Source organism: Tetrao urogallus (assembly GCF_951394365.1).
Source record: "Tetrao urogallus genome assembly, chromosome: Z".
Lineage (NCBI taxonomy): Eukaryota > Metazoa > Chordata > Aves > Galliformes > Phasianidae > Tetrao > Tetrao urogallus.
In genome coordinates, this window is record NC_136816.1 from 66434251 (window position 1) to 66448554 (window position 14304).

Here is a 14304-nt window from a genome sequence, read left to right on the forward strand (position 1 = left end):
GGTCACTGACCATCATTTTACTGAAGGCTAAGAAAGCTTTTTCTCCCCACCAAGACAGCCCTGGATTCTTTTGAACCTAGCAAGCACAAGGGAGAGGTTTGATTTAAACTAATACAAGCTTAGAAAGTCTCAGAAAAGCTCTTAAAAAGCTCTACACTCTCCTCCAAGAATCGCTTTGGACTATTCACAGGGAAACCTAAAGAACAGTCAGTTTGGAAGTCATATGTAAAATCTGTCTGCAGCTTAAGGAAAATTTGTTTTTATCCTGCACCATGTATTCATTTAGTGAAGAAAAGTCTGACGAGTTGGGAAAAGCACAGCAGGAGCGAGCAGTGGAGTATCACATGAACGGCCACAATGTGCCGTGTGAAGTAAATAAAGGCAGACTTTGGAGGAATCATTTGTGTGTGAATTAAGCAACTCCTCATTGACCTCACCAGTCACTGATGAAACTACCGCTTTGTTCCAAGGGAGAGAGAAAGAAATATAACTCTAATCTGTTAATATCCCCAAGAGCTGTGTGCTGAACTTCAAAATCAGGATTCCCAGATAGCTATGTTTGCATATCCACTCACCCAAGACAGAGAGTGTTTAATTAAATGTTGATCTTTACTTAAAACAAGCGAGGCATGAAGTGCTCCGTGAATTACAGGAGATCATGTTGCTACTAATCTCACAACACACCACCAGTCAATACCCAGAGAGGCAGAAGCCAGTCATCTGAAAGTCATTAAGGCACCTGCCATCTCAGTCCATCAGTGCCAGGCTACCAAGTGCCCTATCTGCACTGCATCACTCACACACAGTAGCTGCATGCTGTCTCATCTGAGCCCCACCCTACAGAAAATCTTTCAAAAGCAGCTCAGAGTGGAAGGGAAAAGATCAGGTCATCTTCCCCATGCTAAACTAATTTACATGGAACAGATAGGACTGGAGAACAGCAGGCACTAAAGCACCTTGCAGTGACCGACTCACACAAAGTTAGAGATACTGCAGTGTGTAGAGGACCTTCTACCTGAGAATGCCTTCTGTGACCACTATCAGAAACATACCACATCTCTAGCAAGTTTACAGAAAAGAGAGAAATTAAATATTCCAGAAAAGGGACTCTTTCAACCACGAACATCCTCTCCACTTAAGGTCTGTGGAAGTGTTCTTGGAGGAGCCCGAAACCAGGGGCCTACTGAATACACAGAGGTATCATCAGGACTTTCTCCTGCCGAGGGCTGGGAGGAGAATGAGTTATATTGCTGAGACCCCGTTCCCTCTAAAGACTGCTTCTTAAAGCAGTTCAACAGAAAGAAATAAATTTCATCTTCTTCATCATTTTTTCTTCTTTTCTGGATTGAAAAGAAAAACAGATGATCACTCCTAACCTGAGCTCGGAGCAAACAGTCTTTAGCAAATTTATGCCTCACACTGATCTTGTGCTTAGCAAGGATGACAGCACCGTATCTCGGTGGTTCTGTTTAAACTCATCATCATCGAGGCCAGACGCAACGGTGCTCTCAGAGCAAAACATCCTTACTGCAAGTTGCAGGTTTGCATCATTAATCTACATGCTGCAACCCAAGAAATCCACTCAAATTATTTAGGCAACTGCTAAATAGTGAAAACCACTATTGTTCTATTCACTACTGGGATGAAATAAATTAGCATTAATTAGTCACAGACCACAAGTTCTCTCCAAAACAGATGAAAAGAAGTCCTGGATCATTTCCAGATAATGAGGTTATGGTTCAAACTTTACACTGCCTACAACTGAGTGTCATCTCCAGAGCAGCTGGGTGTGCATGACTGACATTAATTGATTGCTGTGGTTTCTCAGAATTGGGAAAGAGGTTAATCTTTCATTGCTAAAAAACGTCCCCACATTAATGACACACATTCATTCAGCAAGTCCACACAGCTGAACAATTACATAAAAGACCGCTTTGAAGGAAAACTGGACACACTTCCAGTTCCCCAACTTCAGAGATAGAGAAACCATGCCAGCCCATACTGATGTTAAAACACCATGGAATATGTAATTAAAAAACAATGCTAAATTAACCACTTTTATGCAGAGGAACACCTGACCAATGCATGACAATAATTACGCAAAGTGTTTACAGGCATTGTTCTAATGCCATGAAGCCAACACTAACTGCCAAGTAAGCCCTCTTACACAGTTTTCTCTAAGGGACTACAAATCAATCTGAGTTGATATAATTGGCGACTCCTGTTAGATCATGGATATTGAATTGTTTTTTTGTTTTTTTCTTTCTATAGTGTGCTCTGCATCTTGCTAACCCACTATAAATAGAGCTGCTCTCTTACTTCAATAGATGTGTTTTTCCATCCTAGACCAGTCTCCGTGCAGACAAATTTACCTGGACAGATGACTCATTAGGCAAGGAGCTGAGTTACACGTGGAATGGCAACACTTTCTGCTATGAGTCAGGAAGGAGAAAATGCTTTACCGTATGGTCTGTAAGAGGAGGCAGCACAATCAGCTTCTCCATGGTATTCATTACCACCCTCCAGAGCTCTTTCAGCACCCGTTTTAGCACTGTCTTTTCACACACAGTTGCAAACAGTGTCAGGCTGTGGGGAGAGAGCAAGAAATGAGTAAATTCAAAATGCAATTTGCAAGGAATAAGGAGATGTGTACGGGAGAACCAGTGTCCCACCCAATGCAGTTTTTCATAACAATTGCTCTAGAGGTAAATAAAAAAAAATCTTCCTTTTTCATAAAGTACAGTATGTCTTCGTTCTTGGAGCTCTAGGGCTAAAGCCATTAGGATTACTGACATCTTTGATCTTAGCAATTTCTGTTTATGGACCTGCAGATTATGCAGGATATCACTAAATTGCTATTTGGAATACTCTCATCCATAACAGGCACAACCAAGCTGATTCCTCTTAAGGAACTTCCTGCTGCGTGGGGCTTACAGAGTAAAAAGGAAAAAAATATACAAATACAAAATAATGGGTTTATATCTTCATGGGTTCATTATTACGATCCTTATTGAATAACTGGATGAATACTGCCCATACTAATATGCATACTGTTACTGCAGAAGTTTCTGCCTTTGATAGCAGTTGAAGTCCTTAAATGAAAACCACCTCAGAGCAATGACAGGACTAATCTAAATATTGTTGCAACTGGATTCATCAGCAATCACCTACCATGTGTCTATTATTTTTCATATAAAGCAGAATACTTTATCTCTCTGTGGATTCCTCCTTTACTACTGTGCAGGCTACCAAAAAGGCCAAGAAACATAAGATTTTCTTTGAAGCCCAACAATCACTTCCAATGGCATTTTGTAACCACACTGGGAGAGCTATAAAGGAGGAACTCTGCAGCCACTAACAGTGCACAGATGGTAGCCAGCTCTTCTACAGAATGTAACATAGATTTCCTATTTTACCCACAGCCAGTTTGTAAACGAGTGAAACCAAATAGGAACAAGATTGATGTCGGTAGGATGCTGGAGGCAACAAAAATGATTTTCCTTCTACAGAACAGGGAAGAATATACTCCAGGCTTAGACTATGACTTGTGCCATGGTTATATGAAAAGTCTGTAGCACCCTAAGCTTCCTCTGATTCAAAGGAAGGCATCTGCTGAGGATCAGTGAAGGCATACAGGGAAAATGCTCAAAAGAGAGGGCTCCTAGATAAATGCTTGCTGCAAAGGGTCAATTACCACATGGTAACAAAAAAAGAAAAGAGAAAAAAAAAGATGAGATGATGAATTAAAAAAACAACAAACTTATTATTTTAAACGTGTAGGTTTTCATTTCTCTCACAGCATTTGATAGGAAAATATCAGGCCACACCTTTCAAAATAAAGAACTGCTGTGCAACAACAGGAAGTTTAACTTCGTACTAAGAGAAAAAATATCCTTTGGTGGACTGAGAGCTGTTAAGAATTATGTGCAGATAGCAACAGAAAGTCCCTGAACAACTGAATAATGTTGCATTGTGTTAATGGCAACAGTTAATTAAAGCAATGGATCTACAGTTCATCTGAGTCAAGCTTGATCTGCAGAAAGCTTGTGTACATCACCTAGTTCAGAAGTGTATTTTATAGTCAGAACAGCACTGGCTATTGAATAACAGGCTGTGCATATATCCAGTAAGCATTGCAGCATGCTTGCTAATTGGCTTTAGAGTAGTTTGTATAGGAGATACATGTAGAGTTTACGGTGTGCATCACTCTTTTCCACTACCTGATCAGCAGTGCATTTTGCTGATTGCTATAACTGCCAGAGGGAGAAAGGGAAATGAGGGTGAGATATGGCACTGAATGTAGATTGAAGAGATTATCCATGGCATGAGAAAAAGACAGATATGGGAAGAAAAACCATTAATCTTTCCTGAGAATTCACAGGCTGGACAACTCAAGAGCAGCTCAAGAATGTGGAGCTATTCTTCCTTCCCCCACCGCATTCCCAATCTGATGTAATGTATGTGTAACATGTATCTGAGCACTCACTTTCCATCCAGGAAATCCATTAATGGCCTCAGGACATTATCTGCATCTTGTGCAACCGTGTTTCTGGCATTTGCAGGAACATTTCCTGTCCCTTTCACTTGACAGAGGATATCAGACATCTGCTTGACACATTCATCAATACGAGCCTGAAAGCTGGGCAGGTAAGAGAAGCAAAACCAAGATTATCAATAGCAGATCTTGCCACTGGTACATAAAGGAAAATATTGCAAGTCCATAAACTAGGCACTCAGTTATACACTCTTCCTCTCTGAGATCTGCTCTTTATTTACTTACTAATATCTGTTGCCAAGAGGCATGCTATCCAGTTCGTCATGACCCATCCAAAGTCTTGAAGATCACAGAGGCAGCCTGAAAGCAGGTACTGATGGAAACCAGTCCACTGCCATACAGGCTGTGCTATACCAAAATGTCAAACTGGGATGTGGGGCTCAGTTGCACAATGAGCACGCTGTGCTCATCGACATGCAAGAGGCATACATAAAGCACAGCTACCTTTCTATCTTTTACTGCACAGAAGAGGTTCAAAATGAAATAATACAGTGGTTAAATATGATGAATAGCACAACAGAACCATCAACATATCCACTCAGAGAATAAAAGGAAACACTATGACATTTTAAAGAACAATTTCTAACCACAGACATGACATTTAGTTATCCACTAAAGGCACAGAAGCTTGCATCAAGGAGGAGAAACCAGTGCTAGTAGCTCAGGCAAAGATTTAAGAGCAGAAACACCTGCTTTATGTAAGTGGCACGAACTCCTGTGTGACTCATTAGGGCACCCATGTATTGGGTCCCAGCATAAAACTCCCTCTGCCATGTGGCTCTAACCTTCCTTCCCAGCCTATCACCTCTTCCTTTTCCTGCAGTGCCACTCTCCAGTCTTGTGGCATTTCTGCTTCACTTCCAACCTTCATCTCCCTGGAGCAATTCCAGACTGATGGCGTGTTCTCTGCATGCAGCCTCCCCTTCCATCTTCCCTTCTCCAACAGACAGGAGCTTGCAGCAACCAGTTGTGGCTACAACAGCTTAACCAGAAGAGTAAGCCACATCAAATATAACAGTACCAACAATCCCCTGTACTGCTGGCAGCCCTTATTCTGTTACAGGGTAATCTCATACCACAATTCTTCCAAACAGCGCACTGGCTGTGAAACCCTTGCTTGAAGACACCGCAAGCCCCCTGCCAGGGAATTAAAAAATAAATGATTTTTTTCAAAAGTAAAAGTTAATGCGGGGCAAAATTATCACCAATTACGAAAAATGGTGAAACAGTTACTGTGGCAACGGCTTACCCGAAGCTCTTACACACATACAGGTTGACAGGAGCCCTTGGCAGCAGTGAGTTAAACCAGCCTAACCTCTGCAGTCAGACAGGGCCCTCTGCTCCCCCACTCCCGCAGGAATTCCTTTCCTCACTCCTGTCACTTCCAAGAACAAAACAGCAGCTAGCCTTGCATGAAGCACGAGCCCTTTCAAGTTTCCCTTTCTCTGTTGAAATCCTTTAAAGCACAAAATGCTTCTGTTTGTAGACATAGCCCTCTCTCAGCACAAAGGTGGCAAGGTGCTCCAGATACATGCTGCTTTCCCAGCAGGTGCAATTAGTGCACGCAGATGAAGCACGGTAAGATCTTCAGTGTCAGGTTGCACAGTGTTGTAGGAGCAGATGTTTACAGCTAGGTATAGAATATCGTGCATATCTGTCTTACCTCCCACATTTACATCAGAAGCTCCTGCTTATGTAGTGCACTGCAGCTTCGCTTTTCATTCCCTATTACTGCTATGGAATAAGTGAAGCATCTGAGCTGTGTGACTGGTTAATCTCTTGCTGGCAGATCTCTCAAACTCTCCATGGTATGTATGCTGATGCTGAATAATCTCTTTAAATCATATTTGCAAATGTCAAGATGGTACCCTAATTGTCTTGTAGCAGTGACACCATGGAGACAGGTTTCAGATACTAAAACTCAACCCCTAATTAAGATTTCTCACTCATCCTCCACCTAATTATGAATCTTATCGATTCAACTCAGTTACTACTCAAATCTCTCCATTCTTGCTATACCATCCATTACTGGCAATGGGAACTCCACATTAGCTCTGTCTGCTCAAATCCAGATAAAGGCTGACAAATCCTACCACAATTTTTGGTCCTAAGTACTGCAAATCTGTAGCCTGTAAGAAGCCAGCTTGGTACAATTTGCCTTATTTCCCTTACCCAAGTTTCTGCTATTGACTGTATGTGCCTGTATTAATCTTGTTATACAGCACAACATGAAATTAATGGGGTTTATCAGGAGAAACGGTTGCTTTTGAAGATCAGTTGGGAAACCTGTAATTCTAGATTTAGTTTAACTGACATTTTTATGGCCCACTCCAAAATTTATATTATAAATTCAAGCACATTTTCATCCTCAGGTAAAATGCATCATGATTTGAAGTAAAATTTAATTGCCATCTATTACTCCAGCAGTTCACTGAAACACTGCAACGAGTCAGTCTCAAATTCTAAACCTTTTCCCTTTGTATTCAGTACTCATTTAACAATCAGAAATCAGTGAGCTGTTTCATGCATGTAGAGCAGAACATTTAAACAAGAATGCTCTTCATAAATGCTAAGTTGAAAACAGCTTTCCAAGCAATAAAAGAGCAGACAATTCTGTTACTGACAAGCACTGCTTACAGAAAAAAATTCTTTCTGTGTAATTCAAATACATTTTACAGTTGAGAGATCTCTGTTTCTTAGCATAGGAATACAGAAAAGAGGGACTTACAAAGATATTCCTCGCTCTCTTATATGGTCTTAGTATTTAAAAGACCATGAATTTATGGGAAAAATACAATGTGGTCAACATAAATTTTTCTGTTCTTTATCTGACTAAGTGAGATTAGAGAAGGATCTAGAAAGGAGCGCTTCATGAGCAGGGACTTTGTTATACTCACCTGTTACCAAACACTGCACTCAGTTCATCCAAAACGTTGTTCAGCTTCACCTGGAGCTCTTTGAGATGGTCGCTTGCTTCTGCATCCAGCTGTGTATGAAAGAAGGGCACTTAGCTTGAGCCCAGAGGGCAGTCTGTTCTCCTTTACACTGCTCTTGTTCCCTACTGAGATCACCCTTAACAAGCAGGTAAACCACCAACACTGGACTTTACCAGCTGGGATCCTTTCCTCCACTGCCTCCTGCTCTTAAAGAAGCCACAAAATCATCAACAGATACTTGTCCAACCAAACAGCAGCAAGGGCTGTCTCTGGCGCCAGCATTCTCATAATCCTCTTCCTGATATTCATAGTTAAGAAAGTGAATCTGCATTCCCCATGGCCAACAGAGCAAGCAGGCTGAGAAATCAGCAAGTACTGATTTATGGCCTCAAGCTGCACCAGGGGAGGTTTAGGTTGGATATGAGGAAAAACAGAAAGGGTTGTTAAGCACTGGAATAGGCTCCCTGGGGAGGTGGTTGAGTCACCATCCATGGATATGTTTAAAAGCTGTTTGGATGTGGTGCTCAGGGACATAATTTTAGCAGGGAGGGTTGTTAGGGTACTATGGTTAGGTTGTTGTTGGACTCGATGATCTTTAGAGTCTTTTCCAACCTGATCAATTCTATGATTCTATATCGTGTCATTAGTGATAGGACCAGGGGGAATGGTTTCAAGCTACGCCAGGGGAAATTCAGGCTGGACATGAGGAAGTATTACTTTTCAGAAAGGGTGGTCAGGCACTGGAATGGACTGCCCAGGGAGGTGGTGGAATCACCGACCCTGGGGGTGTTCAAGGAAAGACTGGATGTTGCGTTGAGGGACATGGTTTAGTAGGAGCTATTGGGAATAGGTGAACGGTTGGACTGGGTGATCTTTTAGGTCTTTTCCAACCTTAGTGATTCTATGATTCTATGATTCTATGATTCTATGATTCTACTGCATGTTACCTTGGGTTCATGGGTCATTTAGTCATTGTAAGTCTAGACTGGATGCTATTTACTTGAGTAATTCTCCATGTAGCCTTGAAAGATGCTATTTCACCTTCTACCCTGCTGTCAGTATTCAAGCTTAAAACTAAACCAGCCACTGCTCCCACATGATTGGACGCAGCTATTCTGAAAATCCACAGTATCACAGCAATAACAGTTGCACACTTAACAATTTTTGAGCACAAGCAGCTCCACTTTCACAAAGATCTGGACAACTTTTTCACTGTAACTAATCGGAAGGGACTTGACCAAAAAAACATATAGAAGCACCCCAAGCACTAAATGGATGCTGCATACGCTGTAAGGAAAGCGTGCTGCTTTATAACCAGCCCAATGCCATCTGTTTTTCCATTTAGCAGTGCCCTGTACTCCAGCTGTAGTCACCCCTCCAGCCTTGAAACAGCCAATTCTGACCAATCCACCTGTGTGTGCACATAACACCCCATGATGAATGCTTTGAGACCATTTGCTTTGAAAAAGTGATTTGTAAAACAGATTTTCTCTTCTTACTGTAGAGGAAAAACTTTCCAGAAATGTTTGCATTCATTCTTACCTCTAAAGCACATTATCTGTTTACCAATGTAATGGGCTAGATGCCAGTACAGTGGCTAAAAATCAGTTCAGATTTTTACATTATGTTCACATATGCAGAACTTGAACATGACAGGAACTCACACTACTGTACTCAGTGCTGATGCACTCTTCGTATTTCTCAGCTTCTGTTAGGGAAAGACAAGCCTTAGGGGACACAGAATCTGATCTGTTCATTTTCCTTTGGAAGGTGGCGTGGAAAACTATCAGATGTTTAAAACTATGCAATGAAACTCCTGGATCAGAGTTCTGAAGAACAGAGAAAAACAAGCAAGAGATTGCTTGGGCCTTAGAACTTTAGGTGCTAGCCATGATTGTTTTTCTTTTTTGAAGTGAATTTGTATCCCTATGATTTTTAGAGCTCCCTCATTACAAAGGCAAACTAAAGATAACATCATGCCAATTCCAGCCAAACTCGTGGATAACAAAACAAAACCAGCATCTGTTGGTGATGCAATCTGTGACTTGTTTTACCAAACGTGACCTGGACTCAGCAATTTAACAATCTCCAAGCTTCTTCTTGCTATCATATTTCTTGATTGCAATCTGGTTTTCTTTGGGGCAGAAGAAAGGTTAAGTGCTACATCTGGGACTGCAAAAAGAGAGAGCTGAAGCAATGCTTTGCCAAGGGGACAACACCCATCATCTGTGGTGACAAACGGCCTCTCCTCCAGACTAACAGCCCACAGCTTTCTGGGTGCAACTGGTAAGACAGTTTGCCAAATTTTCCTTTCAGGCACCCAACCTTACCCTTGCGAAGCAAAGTCCTGATAGACATTCTGGTTCAGCAGTCACCAAGGGTGCTGTCATTCTAGAATGCCTGTTTGTTCCAAACAATTGCTACTACAAAAGGAGAAAGTATCTATACTGCATGTTATTGTTTGCTAATCCATAGGTATTAACATGATTTGGCTTGAAATTAAACATCAGAGAATTAACTGAGTGATGTAAGTCCATTAGAAAGGTGCAAGTAGATTTCACATATTAAATGACATATCAGTCACAGAATCCCTGTAGCACACGGTGTAACTGCAAATTTTGCCAATATGGAGAAGCAGTGATAGCAGCGTTCAAATAGAACAGTCTCCATTCTGCTGTTCAGCCAATGAATTCTAACTATATCAGCTACCACTGATAGCAGGAAATTCCACTTGGACTGCATGATAAATCTGGCAGGTAGCATGAAGCAGTATTATGCAGTTGGGTCACTACATCACTACGTCATGACCAGATCATTTCTATTGGAAGCTATCATTCAGCAGGCTTACTATATCCATTCTGTGGGTGTACTGGAGATGATTCAGAGGAAGAAAACCAACAAAAAGTTCTCTGCTCAAAACATATGAGAGTACCAACGCCAAGGCGGCTTCTGATCCCTAAGCAAATGCTCCAGGTCTGTTAGAAATAAAGGCTGCCATTTGCATGGTTGTACATTGAAGTTGAATGTGTGTTATGGAAGGGTGAGGTGCAAGCAAAACAGGGAGGCATTAACTCTGTATCTACATTTATAAGTAAAAAGCAGAATCTCTTCATTTTCTGTGACTATTTGAGAGAACCTGGGCTTCAAAGTCTCATCTGAGCACATTCAAGGCTGGAACCTTCAAGGTACCTGCTTATTTGGTAAGTGATATTTACACTGTTAAGAACTTCATTTAAAGTTGATCTTTTATGGATGAAACTGAACCCACAAGATTTGTTCTGATGTGCTTCCAAATTCTCCATGAGATGCCACTCATTCTTGCTTGGTTTCTGCACACAGTGATGAAGCATGAGCAGCCAGAATTGGAAGGGTGTTTTGCAGTTGGAGAAACACAATTTTCTCTTTCCAGAATGCAGTGGATGTTAATCAATTCACATCTTAAAGCGGGAGAGCCTGTCATATCATTTGGTCTGATGAATCAGCAAGCAGAGAATCTTGCTCTGAACTCCTACTTTAGGCTTACACAGGTTGTACGGTTTGTCTGGCTCCAGTTTAAGGTCACTGACTGCTGTTCTGCCTCCCCAGCTAACAAGTGGGAGCTCTTCTCTGCAGAGGTAACTGGGCGCAAGTTCATGCTGGACATCCCTAAAGGGATTTTCTGCACTGAACTTTCAAGCATCTCTCCTCTTTCCTACAGAGTTCAAGAGTAAGAAGCCTGGTGAGCTGCATCCAAGCAAGATTTTCAACAGCAGAGAGGCCTTAGTTATGGCATATGGGAAGGTAAAGAGGAGCAACCAGGAGGTGCCATAAATCCTTTGAGAACTTTCCTTGGCTGTTTCTAAGTTCTCCTCTAATTCATGATTCAGGTAGGCAACTTAGGACTTAAAATGTGGAGTAACACTGGCTAAGCATTAAGAAGAGAGTTTCCCACAGCATTAATTGTACAGCTTAACTTGTAACTGAAAATTAAAATTGCATGATGATAATCTGCTGCTTCTTGGTAGCTAATGCTCTGGGTTCCCTAGGCAGTGCTCATCTCCAATATTCACTCTGTACACTTGACTTCAAGGGGAAAAGTGCAGAAATGTTTTAAGCTAGGTTTCCACAGCACGTATAGACCCAGCAGTGAGGAAAACATAAGAAGCTTTTAATTTCAGTGCTTATGAGTTCATAATTTAGAAAAAAACGAAGGAAAATAATGGGCTATAGAAAGCAGTTTCTCACAAAGAAAATGAGAATAGCTTATTGTAGTATCACAGTGTACAGACACAAGCCTCTAGGAAAGCTGCAGTGGTGGTTAGAAAATGCAGGTCACATTAGGTTTCAGTAGGTAATGTATGAAGAAATAAATGGGGCCAAGATCAAGAAACACTAGCAAAGAACCTATACAGCCCATTTTAACAAAGAACAATCCAGTTTCAAATTTTATTTATGTACAATTATGTACAGTTTCTGCCCAGCACTCATTTGCAATTCCACTGCCTATTATGCTTTTTATGCAAACTGTAACTCCATATATTCTGCCTTTCCAAAATCTGCATCAAGAATGTATGGAATGCCTCTGAGCCACACTGAAGCTGTTCTGATCCTGCGAGATCAACAGATCTCAGATAGGAAATAAAATATTAATGATGAATGCTAAAAGTAATCTAAAATACTTTTTCCTATGAACTAAAAATGTATGTGTATATTCCTTGGGATCTCAAGCAGAGACAAAGAGAGACATTCTGCAGAGAGGTCTCTGATGCACTGATGTCCTGACTTTCCCAACTAGTAATGTTCCAGGATCACACAGTGTCACATATGAAACCAAGAGACAATTGTTTGCAGTTTTTTACCTTTTGAATAGTACAGGTTGGGAAAGAATATGAGAAGTGAGGACAAAAAAAATATTCCCCACATGTGGAAAAAAAAAAAGAATAGGAAGGCACTGTATTCAGGACTCAAATTCCATGAGATAGTACCAAGTAAGCACTTCCCTTTCATGTTATGCCATTACACTGCATGGTGCCTACAGGTGAGCCCTGAAGCAAGAAAATGACAGCATGCTTGTTGACACCTACGTTTCCAAAGCAGTTGTCTCACCAGTTGACACTGGTCAATCTGCATCAGAAAAAGGACTACTCCAACTACAGATCTGTTTACTCCCTCAAAACAAAGGATCTAGCAGATTTCAACTCAAGAAGCAAAGCACTACTTAGTCACCACGAGGAAAATCCTTAAGGAAAGCAAACAACTCAGGCACCTAGCACAGCACAAGATGCTTCTGATAATCAGTGGCAGCCTAATGAAGTGGAAAGCAGCATTTGAAAGGAGAAGAAAAAAGGCCACTTCCAAAAAAACAGCTCCCTAGCATGTTTGTCAGTTTTTATCCTACATGTTTTATCACTCACAGTTGGAGTTCATCTCCATTTTTTTCATCCAATTCCATTATTTTTTCCTGAAGAAAAAAGTGTTTAGTTACCATTGTTAATGCAATGAGGAGCATATATAATTTTATTTCTTGATGTAGAGGTAAGAAATTAAGATTGTTGAGATCACATGTGAAAGAATAAAAGCAGTTTCCCTTGCACCATGGGGTAGATCTTTTTACTGAGATTTTTGCAACTTCTTAGAATTCTGCCACTAAACACCAGAAGGATTTGAAACAGCATGCAAGCAAAAACTGAGCTGCCCATCAGCAAAGTGAACTTTCCTCTTGGCATACAGCTCACGGCACAATTCTACCACAACACAACCAAAGAAAATGCACTTAGGCTTTGAAAACTATTTTTTCCTAACATCAGAATCAGCAGCCTTTTCTTCAGCTTCCTGAGTCTTGAAAAGCAATGAAAAAGAAAAGAAAAGAAAACAAAACACTGATTACATCATAGCAGAAACAGTGATTTAGAAGAGAAAAGTCTTATTTCTGTAAAAATGGCCGTACAAGAACAAAGAACAAAAACTAAGAAAGGTATTTACATTCATGGACACATCTGAGTATCCTACCAGTTCAGAACTCATAGATTTGTTTGTCTGCATACATTAGATATTGGACATTTAATGCCAGAGGTACCATTCCACATTTATATGCCATGTGAAAGGACTTGATGTCTACAGTTCTCAGACATATCTGTCTTTAGAGTTGTGAAACCACCAGCCATGCCCACATTTAGCCCATATAAGCACAGTATATACCCAGTTCTTTCCTCCTCCGTGCTGCTCTGTGCCCTGAAACATTTGCTCCTACATCTTACAAAAGATTTAGAAGAAGAGTCCTCAGGCAGGCTGTCCCCCTCATACTTGCTACAGTGCCATGTGTCACAGGGCTCTCCTTATGACTACAGCCTGCATGTACAGTATGATGCAAATAACCTGTTAACTAGCAGCACAGTAAGAATGAGTAATGCTCAGTCTCTTAGCACTCTTACCTCTTTACCACCCATTGCTTCAAACATCTTCTCTAGCTGCACTCTCAGCTGCTGGATGTTATTCATCAGGATGCAGGGCTGGTGGGACAAAAGCAGGTGTCTGTCATGGCTCAGGGTGCCAATATATTTTCAACAATGGTACAGTTTGTGCCTTAGCACCCTCCCTCAGGTGCCACCGAATCTCAGATTCTCACAGTGAAATAATAGGGAAAGCAGAAAAATTTTCAGCATTCAATCCTAAAAAAAAATAAAGCCCTATTTTCTGTAGTTTGAAATGAGATGGTCAGTTCCAGAAACCCCAGATCAAGGAGTTCTTCACCTTTGTATTTTCCCTCTTAGCTTTATCACAGACAGAACAAGCTGATAAAAAATCCCTGTCAGGAAAATGTTTGACTCCCTCCAC

The 14304-nt window shown here is 41.0% G+C and overlaps 1 protein-coding gene across 1 annotated transcript in view; it reads right to left on the reverse strand.

Annotated features, from left to right (window-relative positions):
• The window catches only part of UNC13B (unc-13 homolog B), a gene marked incomplete at both ends in the record, with an annotated part of 204421 nt that overhangs the window by 18489 nt on the left and 171628 nt on the right, over positions 1 to 14304 (reverse strand). Inside the window, 4 exons of the mRNA XM_079548344.1 lie at positions 2463 to 2586; positions 4487 to 4639; positions 7453 to 7541; positions 13902 to 13979. Of these exons, the coding sequence (XP_079404470.1) occupies positions 2463 to 2586; positions 4487 to 4639; positions 7453 to 7541; positions 13902 to 13979 (444 nt within the window). The remainder of the gene's footprint in view (positions 1 to 2462; positions 2587 to 4486; positions 4640 to 7452; positions 7542 to 13901; positions 13980 to 14304) is intronic.